Raw genomic sequence first — 13,353 nt, forward strand, 5'->3', positions numbered from 1 at the left:
CCCCCCGCCCACTCTGGTCTCTGTGCTTTGCTCCCCTTTCTCTTGGCCTCTGCCCCTCTCTCTGGATCTCTACCCTCCCCCACCTCTGTCTCCTCCCAACTTTCTGTCCCTTTCTCTCTGGATCTCTCACTTCTCTTTGCCATTATCCCTCTGAAGTGATGGTTTGTAACTTTGGGGGGGGAGGGGTCAAGTATCCTTTTGCAAAAATAGGAAGAAAACTATGGGCCATCTCCCTAGGGGAAAAACACAGAAGCACCAGGCCACAATTCACCATGCAATTGTAGGGAGTTCACAGATGTCCTAACACGCATTTGCGCGCGCACGCGCGCGCGCGCGCGCGCGCACACACACACGAATCTGAGGGCATCAGAGAAAGACCCTAATGTAGAAAAAGCCAGCAAGGGAATGAACCCCAGCCTCTTTTCTCCCCCTTGCCCTCTCCTGCCCTGGCTGGCCTCCTGACGTTCCTAGAACACACCAGGCACATTCCCTCCCCAGGGCATTTGCACCTCGCTGTTCCCCCAGCCTGGGATGATCTTCTCCCAGAAATCCACATGGCTCCCTCACCTTCTTCAGGCCTCTGCTTAGATGTCACCTCTTCTGAGGGTTTTCCCTGTGCAGCTTATAGACAACATTCTCCCTGTCCTTACTCTCTGCTTTGTTTCGGACCACTTACCATTTTGTACTTACACATTCATTTACTTAACTAGTCTCACTCCCCCACCCTATCCCCAGTAGAATGTGAACGCCATGAGGCTAGGGAGTTTGTCTTGGGTTCACTGGCTGTATTCCCAGAATATCACCTGGCATATAGAAGGTGCTGGATTAAAGTTTTTGTTGCACAAATCTTCTTTACCTCATTAGAACACCAGTTTCAAAGGCTGTCTGGGTCCCAGCCTCCTCCGGGAATCAGATAAAAGCTGTGGACCTTCGCTCCAACATCTTTGTAACAAGTCACATCATTCATCCTCAGTTTTGGAGGCTAAGGCCATTCTAGAGGGCAGAGCGGCAGAGTGATATTTTCCAGGGGGCGGAAGGTGCAGAGCAAGAAGAGAACTAAAATATGGGGGGTTGGTTACTTACAGCCTCTGGTTCTCTCCTCTGATCTGTCTCACAGAGAACAGAGAGAGAGGATGAGGGGAAGACCGACTGAAGGAGGGCCTGTGGGAGGTGGGGCGGTGAGAGAGACGGAGAGAAGCAGGGGTGTGTGGGGCAGAGATGAGAGAGAGGAAGAAATACAGAGAGAAAGAAATGGCGGAGGGGGAGGGAGTGTGGGGGGAGACTTGAAGACATAGAAAAAAAGAGGGAACCAGGGAGATGGAGAGAAAGACCAGGAAGGGTGGAGAGAGCGGAGAAAAGGGGGACAGTGGGACAGAGACCTGTGGCGGCAGCCGAGATCGGGGGAGGCAGAGAAGACCTGGAGCGGGGTGGGGGGAGCGATAAGAAAGAGGGAGGCAGCAGGAGGGGTGGGAAACGTGGAAGACGAGAGCGGGGAGACTCCGATACAAAAGCAGCTCGGGGAAGCTGCTGCAGCCCCCTACCCTGGAAGGGGGAGATGGGGGGAGGGGGCTCCGGACGCTACCGCCCCGCCCGCCGCCCGCGCCACCGGCGGACAGTGGGTTAAGCATCTCCGCTGTGGAACTTCCGGATGTGACCACAGAGAGAGGGAGAGACCGGGAGAGGGGGAGAGGGAGAGCCAGAGCCGCCAGCATCCCTCCGGGCCGCCTACGCCGGGACCCCGCACCCGCGCGGGGAGCCCCGCCGCCCCCCACTGGGCCAACCCCTCTCCCCCTACCTCTACTCCCCCCGTTTCTTGGTCTGTTTGTCTCCGGCTGGTTCTGTCCTCCCAGGACCCGGAGAGGGACTGGGGACCCCGGGGAGGGGGCCTGGGGCGACCCTCCCGGCCTTCTCGCCCCCTCCCTTGGCATGAGCCCCCGGCTGTGACCCCCGCAGGGGGAGGGGACTGGGGGGTCCATGCTCGCAGCCTCCGCACTGCCCCGCGCCTGCCACTGACGGCGGCGGGGGTGGGGGGGCCGGGCACCCAGCCTCCTGCCCCACCCCCTGGCATCGGCACCGCGGGCCATTCGGGGCCGCTGCCCCTGGCTGCGCCCTCCCCGCCGGCCAGGCCCTGGAGGGACCCAGGAACTGCCGCCGGCATCAGCCCATGGCCCGGAGGGTAGGTCTGAGGGCGGGCACCCCTGTGCCCCGGCCCGTCTTCGCCTCCCCCATCCCTCCATCTCGCCCTCTCTCCGCGCTCTGGCCCCATCAGCCCATCGTACCCTCTCCACCATCTCTCTCTCCGCCTCCCTCTCTCTGCCCCTCGGTCTCCCCCCACTCTGTCCCTCCATCTCCCTCTCTCTGCATCTCCCCCTCCATCTCAGACCCTTTATCCTACCCCCATCTCCTTTCATGCCCCCCTCCAATCCTCCCTGCTCTACTTTTGTTCCAAGTCCTCCGAGTGTTAAGGGTGGGGACGGTGCCGAGAGAGGTGGGTCTCCCAGGCAGGGCCCCTCTCACCTCTCCTCTGTGTCCTGGAGGTGGGCCAGATCGGCGGAGACCGGCCGGGTGGTGAGCAGGCACCTGGGGAGGCGGGGGCGAACATGGCAGGATGCGAGCACTCCACCGCACACCTTCGGATGTGCGATGAACAGCGGGGAGCAATCGGATACAACTTCTAGGCTCAGGAGAAGTTAGAAGAAGAGGAAGTGCAAGGGGAGAGAAGGAAAGACACACAGGACAGCCCTCAGTGCAGAGGCGGAAGGTGGCAGGAACTCTTTCGCTCCTCCGTTTTGAGTCCCTTTGCCTCCTCAAGCCTCATTGTCTTCATCTCCAAGGAAAGGGTTTGACCTGGGTGATTTAAGGTCCACCGGGCTTTCCCCAGCTTGTGTGTTTCTGTGATGACCAGACACAGAAATCTCGCCCGGATGCCCGTGGTTTCTCTTGGGGGCTGTTTGCACAAGTGGGCTTCTGCGGTTGTGCCTGGTATACGTTCATTTAACAAGAGTGCATTGAATGTGTGCCAGGCACTGTGCTAAATGCCTCATTCATTCTTCATTCATGTATGTGCTAAATGCCTCATTCATTCTTCATTCATGTATGTGCTAAATGTCTCATTCATTCATTCCTGTGCCTGGAGTTTGATTCTGTGTGTGTGTGTGTGTGTGTGTGTGTGTGTGTGTGTGTGTGTGTAGTGACTCACATGGTGAGTGGGGTGTGACAAGTTGTTAAGACACGCTCAGACGTGCATATTTGACAACTGAAATGAAATTGAAGCCAGGAGACTGTATGCATACATTTGTGTACAAACAATGCATTGCTTTTACGGGGAGGTGTCTGTGAGTGAGCATCACTCTCTCTTCTGTCTCTCTTTGCCTCTTTCTCCTATATCTTCTCTGCCTCACCTTCTACTCTTCCCTCTGTCTCTTTGCATCTCTCTTAATCTCCTGTCTCTTTCTTTTTACCTTTATTTCCATCTCTCACCATCTCTCTCTCTACTCCCCTGTCTCTTCTCTGAATCTCTCTCTATAGCTGTCTCCCCTCCTTCCTCCCTTCCTTCTGTGAAGAGCTGGCAGTTACCAGCCAGCTGATCCCTGCGCCCCTCCCCCCCATCCTGACCCTCGGACCTGAGACCTGGGTCTGTCTCTCTTCTCTGGACCCTCCTGCTTATACATCAGGAATCTCTGATGGGCCATTTGTCACAGTTCAGGGCTGCAAGAGACGGCCGTGGGACAGGGCCCACAGTACCACCCTACAGCTCCATGGAACATTGCGGGGCTTAAGTGGGTAGGGCTCAGATACTCAGGGAACACAAGGGTGGGTCCCAGGGTCAGGGAGGGTGGTGCTGATGCTTCCCTGGGGCTCTCCCCTTCTTGCCTCCCCCCAGTACGATGAGCTGCCCCACTACCCAGGCATTGTGGACGGCACCGCAGCCCTGGCTGGCTTCTCGGAGGCAGTGCCTCCGACACCGAGAGCCTCCGGGCCCTATGGCCCCCGCCGGCCTCCCCAGCCCCCACCGCCAGGCTTGGACAGTGATGGCCTGAAGAGGGAGAAGGATGAGATATATGGGTGAGTGGGGACAGGGCCCAGGGCTCCATGGGGTCTCAGGATGCAGGCCTCTCTCTGTTTCTTGGTCTCTCTGGACCGTTCTCTCTTTCTCTATCTTACTCCGTCTCTCCATCTCTTCCCTCTGGTCTCCTGTCCCCCTCTCAGTTGCTCCATGCTTCGCAGACCCCTGCCTTCCTCTCATGAACACTCTCCTCTCCTGCTTCCTCTAGACACCCGCTCTTCCCGCTGCTGGCTCTGGTCTTTGAAAAATGTGAATTAGCCACCTGCTCGCCCCGTGATGGGGCTGGGGCTGGGCTGGGCACACCCCTGGGCGGTGACGTCTGCTCCTCCGATTCCTTCAATGAGGACATCGCAGCGTTTGCCAAGCAGGTGGGCATCCCCACCCACCCTGCACCAGGACGGCCAGGGAGGAGGGCAGGCGGGAGACAAGATGTGCCCTCCCCGGCCTCTCTCTTCCTCCCAGGTCCGCTCTGAGAGGCCCCTCTTCTCCTCCAACCCAGAGCTGGACAATCTGGTGAGACCTGGGCCCCCCACAATGCTCCCTTCTGTAAGGAGGTCCCCTGTCCTGCCCTCCGTAGCCTTGGGATTGGTTGGAAGAGCAGAAAGGAGACCACCTGATCCACGCTCTCAAATAATGATAACTGTGGTCCATTCGCAATGCAGTATAGCCTAGAGTTTGAGAATGCAGACCCGATGGCCTGAGTTCAAATCCCAGTTCTGCCACATCTTAGCTCTGTGAACCAGGACAAGTTGTTCCATCTCCCTGTGCCTCAGTTTCCTTATCTGAAAAGTGTAGCTAGTAGTAATTTCTATCTTTTAGGGCTGTTGTGAGGATTTAATGAGTTGACGAGAGTCAAGCTCTTAGAACAGTGCCTGGCACAGAATGGGGATTCAATAAGCATTAGCTGTTCTATCAGGAGAACAGAGCCCACACCAAAATGAGTGCAGGGACTTAAGCTGCAAAGCAGAGAAAGGAAGGGAGAGAGAAAAGGGCGAGGAGAGGGCGAGAAGAAGGAATACCCTGGCCTTTTCCTTCTTTTTCCAGCTCCCGCCAGGGCTTTCTATTGGCCCAACCCTTTGGCAAAGGACTCTGGGAAATGTAGTTTGCAGGTGAAGGGTGGCAAATGGAGCAGAGGGCAAGCAGGCAAAAGAGGGGGTATTCTTATTATTATAGCTGACCCTTTGTTCACTCCTCTCGTGATGGGTTCCTTTCTGTCTCTTGTACCTCTTGCTTCTCTTTCTTTGTCTCTGACTCTCAAACGCTCTCTCTTCCCATGATTTTGGGACTCCATCTCTGTTCTCTTTTTTTCTCTGCCCCTGTCGCTTCGTCTTTGTCTCTGTTTTTGCTCTGTCTCTCTGCCTTTGTCATTCTGTCTCACTCTTTCTGTTCCTCTGTCTTTTCTCTTCTCTCCTTTCCCCTCCTCCTCCTCCTCTTCCTTCTTCTCTTCCTCCTTCTCTCTTCCTCTGTCTCTCTCCCGCCCTCCCTGTCTCCCCTCCTGTCTCTTCCTGTCTTTGTTTTCAGATGATACAAGCCATTCAGGTACTCCGGTTCCACCTGCTGGAGCTGGAGAAGGTGAGTGCTTCTCAGTTCCCCTCACAGCCTCTCTTGCTCCCCATCCCTCCCCGTCTCGCCCCTCCACCCCCCTTCAGGCTCTCTCCCCACTGGAGTTGGAGCAGAATGCTACCCCCATTCCTGTACACCCAAGCCCTGGCCCCCGGGTGGCCCCCCCAGTACCCCGGTGCCCCCTCAGGTCCACGACCTGTGCGACAACTTCTGTCACCGCTACATCACCTGCCTCAAGGGGAAGATGCCCATTGACTTGGTCATCGAGGATCGGGATGGCGGCTGCAGGGAGGACCTTGAGGACTACCCGGCCTCCTGCCCCAGCCTCCCAGACCAGGTGGGCCTGGGACGGGGACCAGGCATCACCCCGCAAGCAAAGCCATGCCCAGACACAGCTGGGCTACAGCATGAAAACACATACCACACAGCTTCAGACAGCCACAGTCAGACATGGCTTGGCCACGGGGCAGGCACCAACTAACTATGCAGCAGTTACATAGCCTGGGACCCAGCTGGATGATAGTGTGCTTGTGTGCGCGTGCGCGTGCGCACACACACACACACACACACACACACACACACAGCCACAGATACCACCCATGACTCGGCTACACCCACACAGGTTCACACAGAACTACACAAATAGTCACAGCCATTCTCACTCACAGCCATGTGTGAGCATACACTACATACTTAAACATATACATCCCAGTCACATAGCAGCAGCATAGGTCACACAGCCTGACTGAGACAACGTCATTCTAGAGCGTGTATGTGTGCAGTACACATACCCCAACCACACAACAGCCACACAGATGGCAACCCCGCCACATAAATCAGATACAGCCACACTCAGACCCAGACTGACCACAGTGCCTACACACTCGCACACACATGCTACCCTAACGTTGTAACCGCTGGACTATAGCAGGCATGCACCCACACCATGCCACCCAACAGCCACACATGGCTCCAGATTCATCCAGTCTCAGATACAGTTGGACTACAGTTTCATCAACAATCACACAATAGCTCAGCCATGCGGATCCCAATGAGGGTAACACCCAACTTCAACACACTCAGCAATTACACAACACCATACCCGCACCCAGATACAGGCACATGACCACACCCCAACAACATAGACTCAGGCACACCGCATACTGCAGCCGTAGGTGGGTCCCAAGGACCCTGTGCCTACAACCCTATATGTACCCATCAGCAAGAGCCCTGTGGCTGGGACGGTTGGTATGACTCACTCGGAGGCATAGCCGTATTCCTTAGTCACACAGCTTCCGATCGACTCCCTTGGCAATCAACCACTTGATATAGTCACAGAGCTGCCCGTCCGCTTGTGCAGGAATCAGGACAACCACACACTGTCACAAATAGGACAACCAACCCCTTGACCTACAACCACAAACTTAGAAAAATGTGGCTTTGTGATAGTCAGCTACAGCCACCTGGTCATCTCAGAGAGTGACACAACCACGCTGGAAACCTGCTACATCTCTCAGTTCCACCCATGTAGCAACCACGACACTGCCCCCTCCCTCCCAGGGACCACGAGTGCCATTTCGGACATAGATGTAGGCACTCACACTACAATCCACATGACAGTCTCAGGACAGGGTCAGGCACACCGATGTGAGGGCTCACCCACAGCATCTGATCGGATGCAGCACCGAAACTACAGGTGACAGTTACAGGCACACTCAAAAGCCTTCAGACCTAATGACGCTGCAGTTTGCACACAAGCCACCCCCAATGCACTCAAAAAAGCAATTCCATGCAGACATACCGAGCCTGGAGGAGACTTCCTTGAGCTGCTGTGCCTCGGGCTGTGCCCCAGCAGAATGCAGACGCTGCACCCACACTGGGTTAGGTGGGGAGGGACCGCTTATAAAGAGATGGGAGGGTCTAGGGCAATCACTAGGGCAGGTGGGGTACCCTAGGTTCAGGAACAGTAGGCGGCTGTTCCCACCACCCCCACACCCAATCTGCCTCCCAACATTGAACTGAACCTTAAGCCGAGTGACAAAGAAGCCTTGGTGCAGTCTGTACCAGTGGGTTGGCTTCCTGGGACACAGCCGGGACAGAGGGTGAACCCAACACATTGTCAAGTTCCTCAAGGTGCGTCGGAGTTTGGATAAAGAAATCACAGTCCCGGACTCCCTGATCTACAGTTCTGAGGCCCCCAAGTCTCTAAAAACTGAAAGTTTTTATTTCCCCCATAAGTTCAGTGCAAACTCATCTGGCAGCAAAATCTGACCTGAACTAATGAGAGGCTATTTATAGCCTTTATTTATTCCACTTAGTTAAATATTCATCCATTTTGCTGCAGAATAATGAGCTTGATGACGAGGTTATGCCCCAGACCCTGCTGGGGGTGTTATGAAATACACAGTGTGTGCACTGACTTACTGTCTAAAAATATGAAAAGTTCTGAATTCTAAAACACCTCCAGCCCCCAAGGATTTCAAATAAGGTGCCATAGATCTGTATAAACTCATCTTTATTGAGAGATTGCTCTGTGCCTTTATGTAAATTAACTCATTGAATCCTTTCCACACTCTGTGAGGTGGAGACCATTATTGTCCTCTATTATCTAGTTAAGGAAACTGAGGCACAGAGCGGTAAAATGACTTGCTCAAGGTTATAGTTAAGAAAGAGGCAGAGATAGGCTTCCCACCAGTTCCAGCTCCAGAGCCCGTGTGGTCTTCGCTACTGTGCAATATTGTACCCCAAGCCTTGGCACTGACTTCCGGCTCTTGTTTTCCAGAATAACACATGGATTAGAGACCATGAGGATGGCGGTTCTGTACATTTGGGGACTCCGGGTCCATCCAGTGGGGGCCTGGCCTCCCAGAGTGGGGACAATTCCAGTGACCAAGGTGAGAACTTTGGGAGGTAGAGGGGAGGGAAGTATGGGGATCAGTCTGAGGATGGAAGTTACACAGCAAGTAGGACTTCACAGTGGGAGCAAGGACAGCTGGGGTGTGGAGTGGTGTTTTGGGTGAGGGTTCTGGGTCCCTCTGGTCCCCCACCCTCTCTGTCCACAAACATAGCCTGCCTCTCCCCCCTCAGGAGACGGACTGGACACGAGCGTGGCCTCTCCCAGCTCTGGGGGAGAGGACGAGGAGCTGGACCAGGAGCGGCGGCGGAACAAGAAAAGGGGCATCTTCCCCAAGGTGGCCACTAACATCATGAGAGCCTGGTTATTCCAGCACCTGTCGGTGAGAGCCTGGCGCTCGGGGACAGGATGGGCACAGAGAGAGATGGAGAAGGACGACTGTACAAAGGCGGAGGCTCCGAGAGTCCCAGGGATGGGAGACTGAGGCAGGGGGAATGTTGAGGGAAAATTTCAAGGAGATGGAGACAGACCAGAAAAAACATCCTGAGCGCTACCTGTGTGCCAGTTGCTGCTAAGCGCTCTTAACTGATTCACTCTTCCCCCCAACCCACCCACCCATTCATCTGTGCATTATAGCCCATCTACTCACCAACCCATCAATCATCCACCAACCCATCAATCATCCACCATCCTGCCAAACATACCCTGAGAGGGTGGAGCTGTATTGTCTTCATTCTGCAGATGAGCAGAGTGAGGCCCAGCCAACCAGAGGTAGATTCAAACACAGGCAGGCACACCTTAACCACTTCACCACACTGCCTCATGAATACAGGGGGTGGGGTGGGGGGGCAGAAAGAGATAGGAAGAGAGACAAGGTGAGGCTGAAACAAAGAGAGATGGAGAGACATGGGGAGGATTGAATCAGTGCAAGAGACATGGAGAGACTGAGTCAGAGACAGAGAGAGCCACAGAGAAAGAAAGAAATTGGGACAGGGAGAGCGGAGCCCTGACAGAGACTCAGAGGGCTGTGCTGGGTTTTGCATCCTTTCCCAGCAGCGGAGCCCCGTCCCCAAGCTCTGTCTCTCCCGAAAGAGAGCTGGCCAATTAGCCTCTAATTGCTGGAAGAGGCGAGGGCTCCCGCAGGCGTAATTGCTCAAAGCTTGGCTCCGCTTCCCTCTGTTGGGCCCCGGGGGAGCACCGAGAAGCTCAGAGGAGTTGGCTCTTCCGGCCCCTGTCCCAGTCTGGGCTCGCCATCCTCGGGGACTGGGGCTGGGGCGGGCCAGGCTTTGGGGATCAGATGGCAGCCCTGCAGGCAGGATGACTCTTGCTGGTGGCCACAGCACCCGTACCCCTCGGAGGAGCAGAAGAAACAGCTGGCGCAGGACACAGGGCTCACCATCCTGCAAGTCAACAACTGGTGAGGGGCCCTGGAGGCTTGGACGGGGAGGCCTGCGTGGGGAGCCCGGGCGCTGTCCACGGTGCTGAAGGAGGCCATGCAGCCTCTCTACCCTCTCCTCCCCATCGCGCCTTCTTTCCTTCCCCATCCCCATCCATCCTCTCTTCCCAGATGTCTCTCTGTGTATGCACCTCTGCCTCTCTCTTACTCCCTTTTTACACCCTCCTTCGTTTCCATGACCCCTTCCCAGGTTCATTAACGCACGGAGACGCATCGTGCAACCAATGATAGATCAATCCAACCGCACAGGTACCGGGAGCAGGTGGGGAGAGGGCCTAGTGTTCCTGGGGGAGTCTCAAAGCCCAGACCCAGGCACCCTGGGGCTCAGCTTGCACTCCTCAACCCCCCTTGCAGGACAGGGTGCAGCCTTCAGCCCAGAAGGCCAGCCGATGGGGGGCTACACAGAGACCCAGCCACACATGACCGTCAGGACACCAGGTAAGGCCCTACCCTCCTAACTAAGCCACATCCCCAAGACACCAGGCCCCTCCTCTAAAGGGAGATGCTCCACCTTCTGGTATTAAATTCATGAATAATATAGTGTTTCATTTGCATAATGGAAGCTGATGGTGCAAATGCAGATTTCTCAGTGCCCACCTTTTCCTCACAGTTTGCTTCTCCCAGGCCTTGCCCACTTATTGGAAGTCTCTGCTTTTTCTTAAAGGATCAGCACCCTCTTAAACAATGAGTCTGTTTTGATGTAGGGATCCCCTGAGGAAGAAAGGGGTGGGAGGGATTTAAGTGCATATGAGGGTGTTTGGTGAAGACCCGCTGACCCTCCTCTTTTGTCTTCCAGGATCAATGGGGATGAGTTTGAACTTAGAAGGAGAGTGGCATTATCTATAGAGGCTGGATTCAGGAGAAGTGTGAGTGTCCAGTGTTGAGGGGTGCTGGGTTGGGGGCTGTATAGCCCTCAAACCTTCGTAAGACCTCTGGACACCAAGAGTGGGCCACCCAGAGTAGGGTCAGCCTGGGTCCCTGAACTGAGGGTTCTCCAAGGTTTGGTGGGAAGATGATTTATCCATCCATCACTACATACATACATACATACACCCCCAAACATATTAAACTCTCACTCCATGCCCTGACATGACTCAGGTAGGGTCCTGCTCTTGAGAAGATTCTGGGCTTGGAGGAAGTGAACACCATAAACCAATAACGACCCAGTACAACAGTTGAAACAGTAAAACACAGCTTGCTCAGAGGAAATATTAAGGAAATCTTCATGGAGGAAGTAGCTTCTGGGCTGGGCATTGAAGGATGAATAGGAGTCCACTGGGTAGAAGTGGGAGGGCAAAGTAATAGGGTACATTCTTTTATCTTTCCAGGTCTTAAGACTTTATAGCATCATCTTATTTAGTCTTCACAACAACCTTAAGAGGGAGAAACTATTATTTTCATTTTACAGATGAGAAAACTGAGGCACAGAGAGAAGAGGTCACTTGTGCAGGTTCATCCAACTCAGTAAAGCAGAAGGAACAGCATGTGCAAAGGCCTGGGGTTGAGAGGTTGCCTGGAGTTTCTGAAGCACAGATCAGATCTTGCTTGACTCTCCCTGAATTAAAACTCTTCTGTGGCTCCCTAGTGCCCTCTGGATGAAGTTCAAACTCCTTAGTTTAACATCCATTAATTTACTTATTCATTCATTCAACACACATTCCCTGAGCACCTCTGTGCTTGACCCTGTGCTGGGTGGTGCAAGGACACAGCAGTCACCATGAAAACCCAGCCCTGCCCTAATGGGGCTCACAATCCAGTGGGGGAGATAGACCCATCTCAGGCAGTGACAAGCCAGAGTGAGCAGGGGCTGGGATGCAGGAACCCAGGATTGGAGGAGCCCAGAGAAGGAATCAGACTGAGAGGTTCAGGGAGGACTTCCTAGAGGAGGGGACTTTGGAACTGAGACCAGGAGAATGGGAAGACTGAGGCAGGAGAGGAGGGAACAGCATATGCAAAGGCCTGGCACACTTAGAAACCTCACAGCTATGAGACAACCCCCCCAATACACACACACACACAGAGGGGAGAGGGAGGGAGGACTGGGCTGGGGTCTCAGCTCTGCTCTGACCAATCATGGAGGTCCCAGGGGACCTCTGGGATCAGCAGTGATGGAGGAGGCCTCTCATCCTCCACCCCCAGCAGGCTGTCTTTTCTCTCTGTCCTTTTCTGTCCCCTCCCACCCTTGTCTTTTCCCCTTTGCCTCTCTCTTTATTTCTGTCTCTCTGTTTTGTCTGTCTCTGTATGCCTCATTCTTTCTCTTTCTACATCTTTATCTCTGATTCTCTCCATATCTCTTCCTCTGTCCCACTCTGCTCTTATCTTTCTCTCTTTCTTTGTCTTAACTGTCTTCTTGTTTCTTCTTTCATCTGTCTCCCTCCTCCATTTTTGTTCTGATTCTCCATCTCTCTCTGTTTCTCTCTTTCTCTGAGTCCATCTTACTGTGGGGCTGGTGGGGGCTGCACAGAAGGGCTGACATGAGGCCAGACCCACCTCCTGAATTGGCCTCTCCTCCCCTCTCCTCTCCACAGACCCCAGGCTTCAGACTGTGACCACCTGGTTCCGGTCCCCGCCTAGCCCTCTGGCTTCAGGACCTCAACTCCTATGGCCCTCCCACTCAATGCCTACCTCCCTGGGGCCCCACTGGGACATGGGGGGCCTGAGCACCCACTTGAGGGTCTCTCAAGGACAAAAACAAGGCCTCCGGGCTCTGTGCCCCACTTCTGCCCTCACCTCTGCCCAGAGCCTGAGCTAGATCCAGGGTCTTCAGAAGATGGTGGCTGGGGGCCCCGCCTCTAGGACAGAGATGGAATTGGGCATGGGCTGGGGCCATCAGGGGAAGAGGGTCACCCGGATCTGACATTTGGGGAGGTTCCCTTCATCCTCCCAGCCCATCCCCTGCCTCTCCCCCTACCTCCCTTCTCTGATGTCCTCTACTTTTTTTTTAATGATAAAGTCTTAAAAACAAAAAGCCACCAACCTGAGTTCTTGTGTCTCTTCCAAGATTCGAATGCTCATTGATTTGAAGCTCATGAATCATTCATTATAATAATTGATACTCTTTATCTCGCTCTGCCTGTGGGCACTCTGTGTGTATCGGTTAGCTTTTGCTGTGTAACAAACAGCCCCTAAACTTTGTGACTCAAAATACCCACAATTTTTTAGCTCATTATTCTAAAGGTTGGTATCTTATACTAGGCTCAGCTGGGCAGTTCTTATGGTTTCAACAGGGCTCTCTTGTGTGTCTGTGGCCAGCAATGGGCCAGCAAAGGGGCTCTGCTTCTTGGGGTTGGCTTGCTCGCGGCAGGGGCAACACAAGTGATGACCATGTGGTACCACCAGTCAACATGCTGTCCGGTTTATTCACATAGACATAGAGGCTTGGTTGGACTCCAAGAGAGAGCAGAAGGGCTCAAG

The 13,353-nt window shown here is 54.4% G+C and overlaps 1 protein-coding gene across 5 annotated transcripts; it reads left to right on the plus strand.

The window, feature by feature from the left end:
- The first annotated feature begins 1,762 nt into the window (after positions 1-1,762).
- Positions 1,763-12,920, plus strand: MEIS3 (Meis homeobox 3). 5 transcript variants are annotated; one of them, XM_019625189.1, is made up of 13 exons: positions 1,763-2,176; positions 3,884-4,065; positions 4,275-4,434; positions 4,529-4,579; positions 5,588-5,638; positions 5,817-5,966; positions 8,412-8,523; positions 8,717-8,865; positions 9,824-9,900; positions 10,130-10,188; positions 10,294-10,377; positions 10,736-10,805; positions 12,468-12,920. In XM_019625189.1, the coding sequence occupies exons 1-12, from the start codon at positions 2,165-2,167 to the stop codon at positions 10,783-10,785; spliced, it is 1,137 nt and encodes a 378-aa protein (XP_019480734.1). In that variant the 5' UTR covers positions 1,763-2,164; the 3' UTR covers positions 10,786-10,805; positions 12,468-12,920. The 5 variants fall into 5 exon arrangements, with proteins under 5 accessions (XP_019480734.1, XP_019480736.1, XP_019480737.1 ...); XM_019625191.1 differs by having other exon boundaries at positions 5,868-5,966; XM_019625192.1 differs by lacking the exon at positions 4,529-4,579.
- Positions 12,921-13,353: the final 433 nt, after the last annotated feature.

The sequence above is a fragment of the Hipposideros armiger genome, unplaced genomic scaffold (genome assembly GCF_001890085.2).
Source record: "Hipposideros armiger isolate ML-2016 unplaced genomic scaffold, ASM189008v1 scaffold_619, whole genome shotgun sequence".
Taxonomy (NCBI): domain Eukaryota; kingdom Metazoa; phylum Chordata; class Mammalia; order Chiroptera; family Hipposideridae; genus Hipposideros; species Hipposideros armiger.

Excerpts from the sequence above, each read along its gene's own strand:
- MEIS3 (XM_019625189.1), top strand. Across the intron at positions 9,901-10,129 it reads ATCCTGCAAGTCAACAACTG|GTTCATTAACGCACGGAGAC; the intron begins GTGAGGGGCCCT and ends ACCCCTTCCCAG. Across the intron at positions 10,378-10,735 it reads CATGACCGTCAGGACACCAG|GATCAATGGGGATGAGTTTG; the intron begins GTAAGGCCCTAC and ends TTTGTCTTCCAG.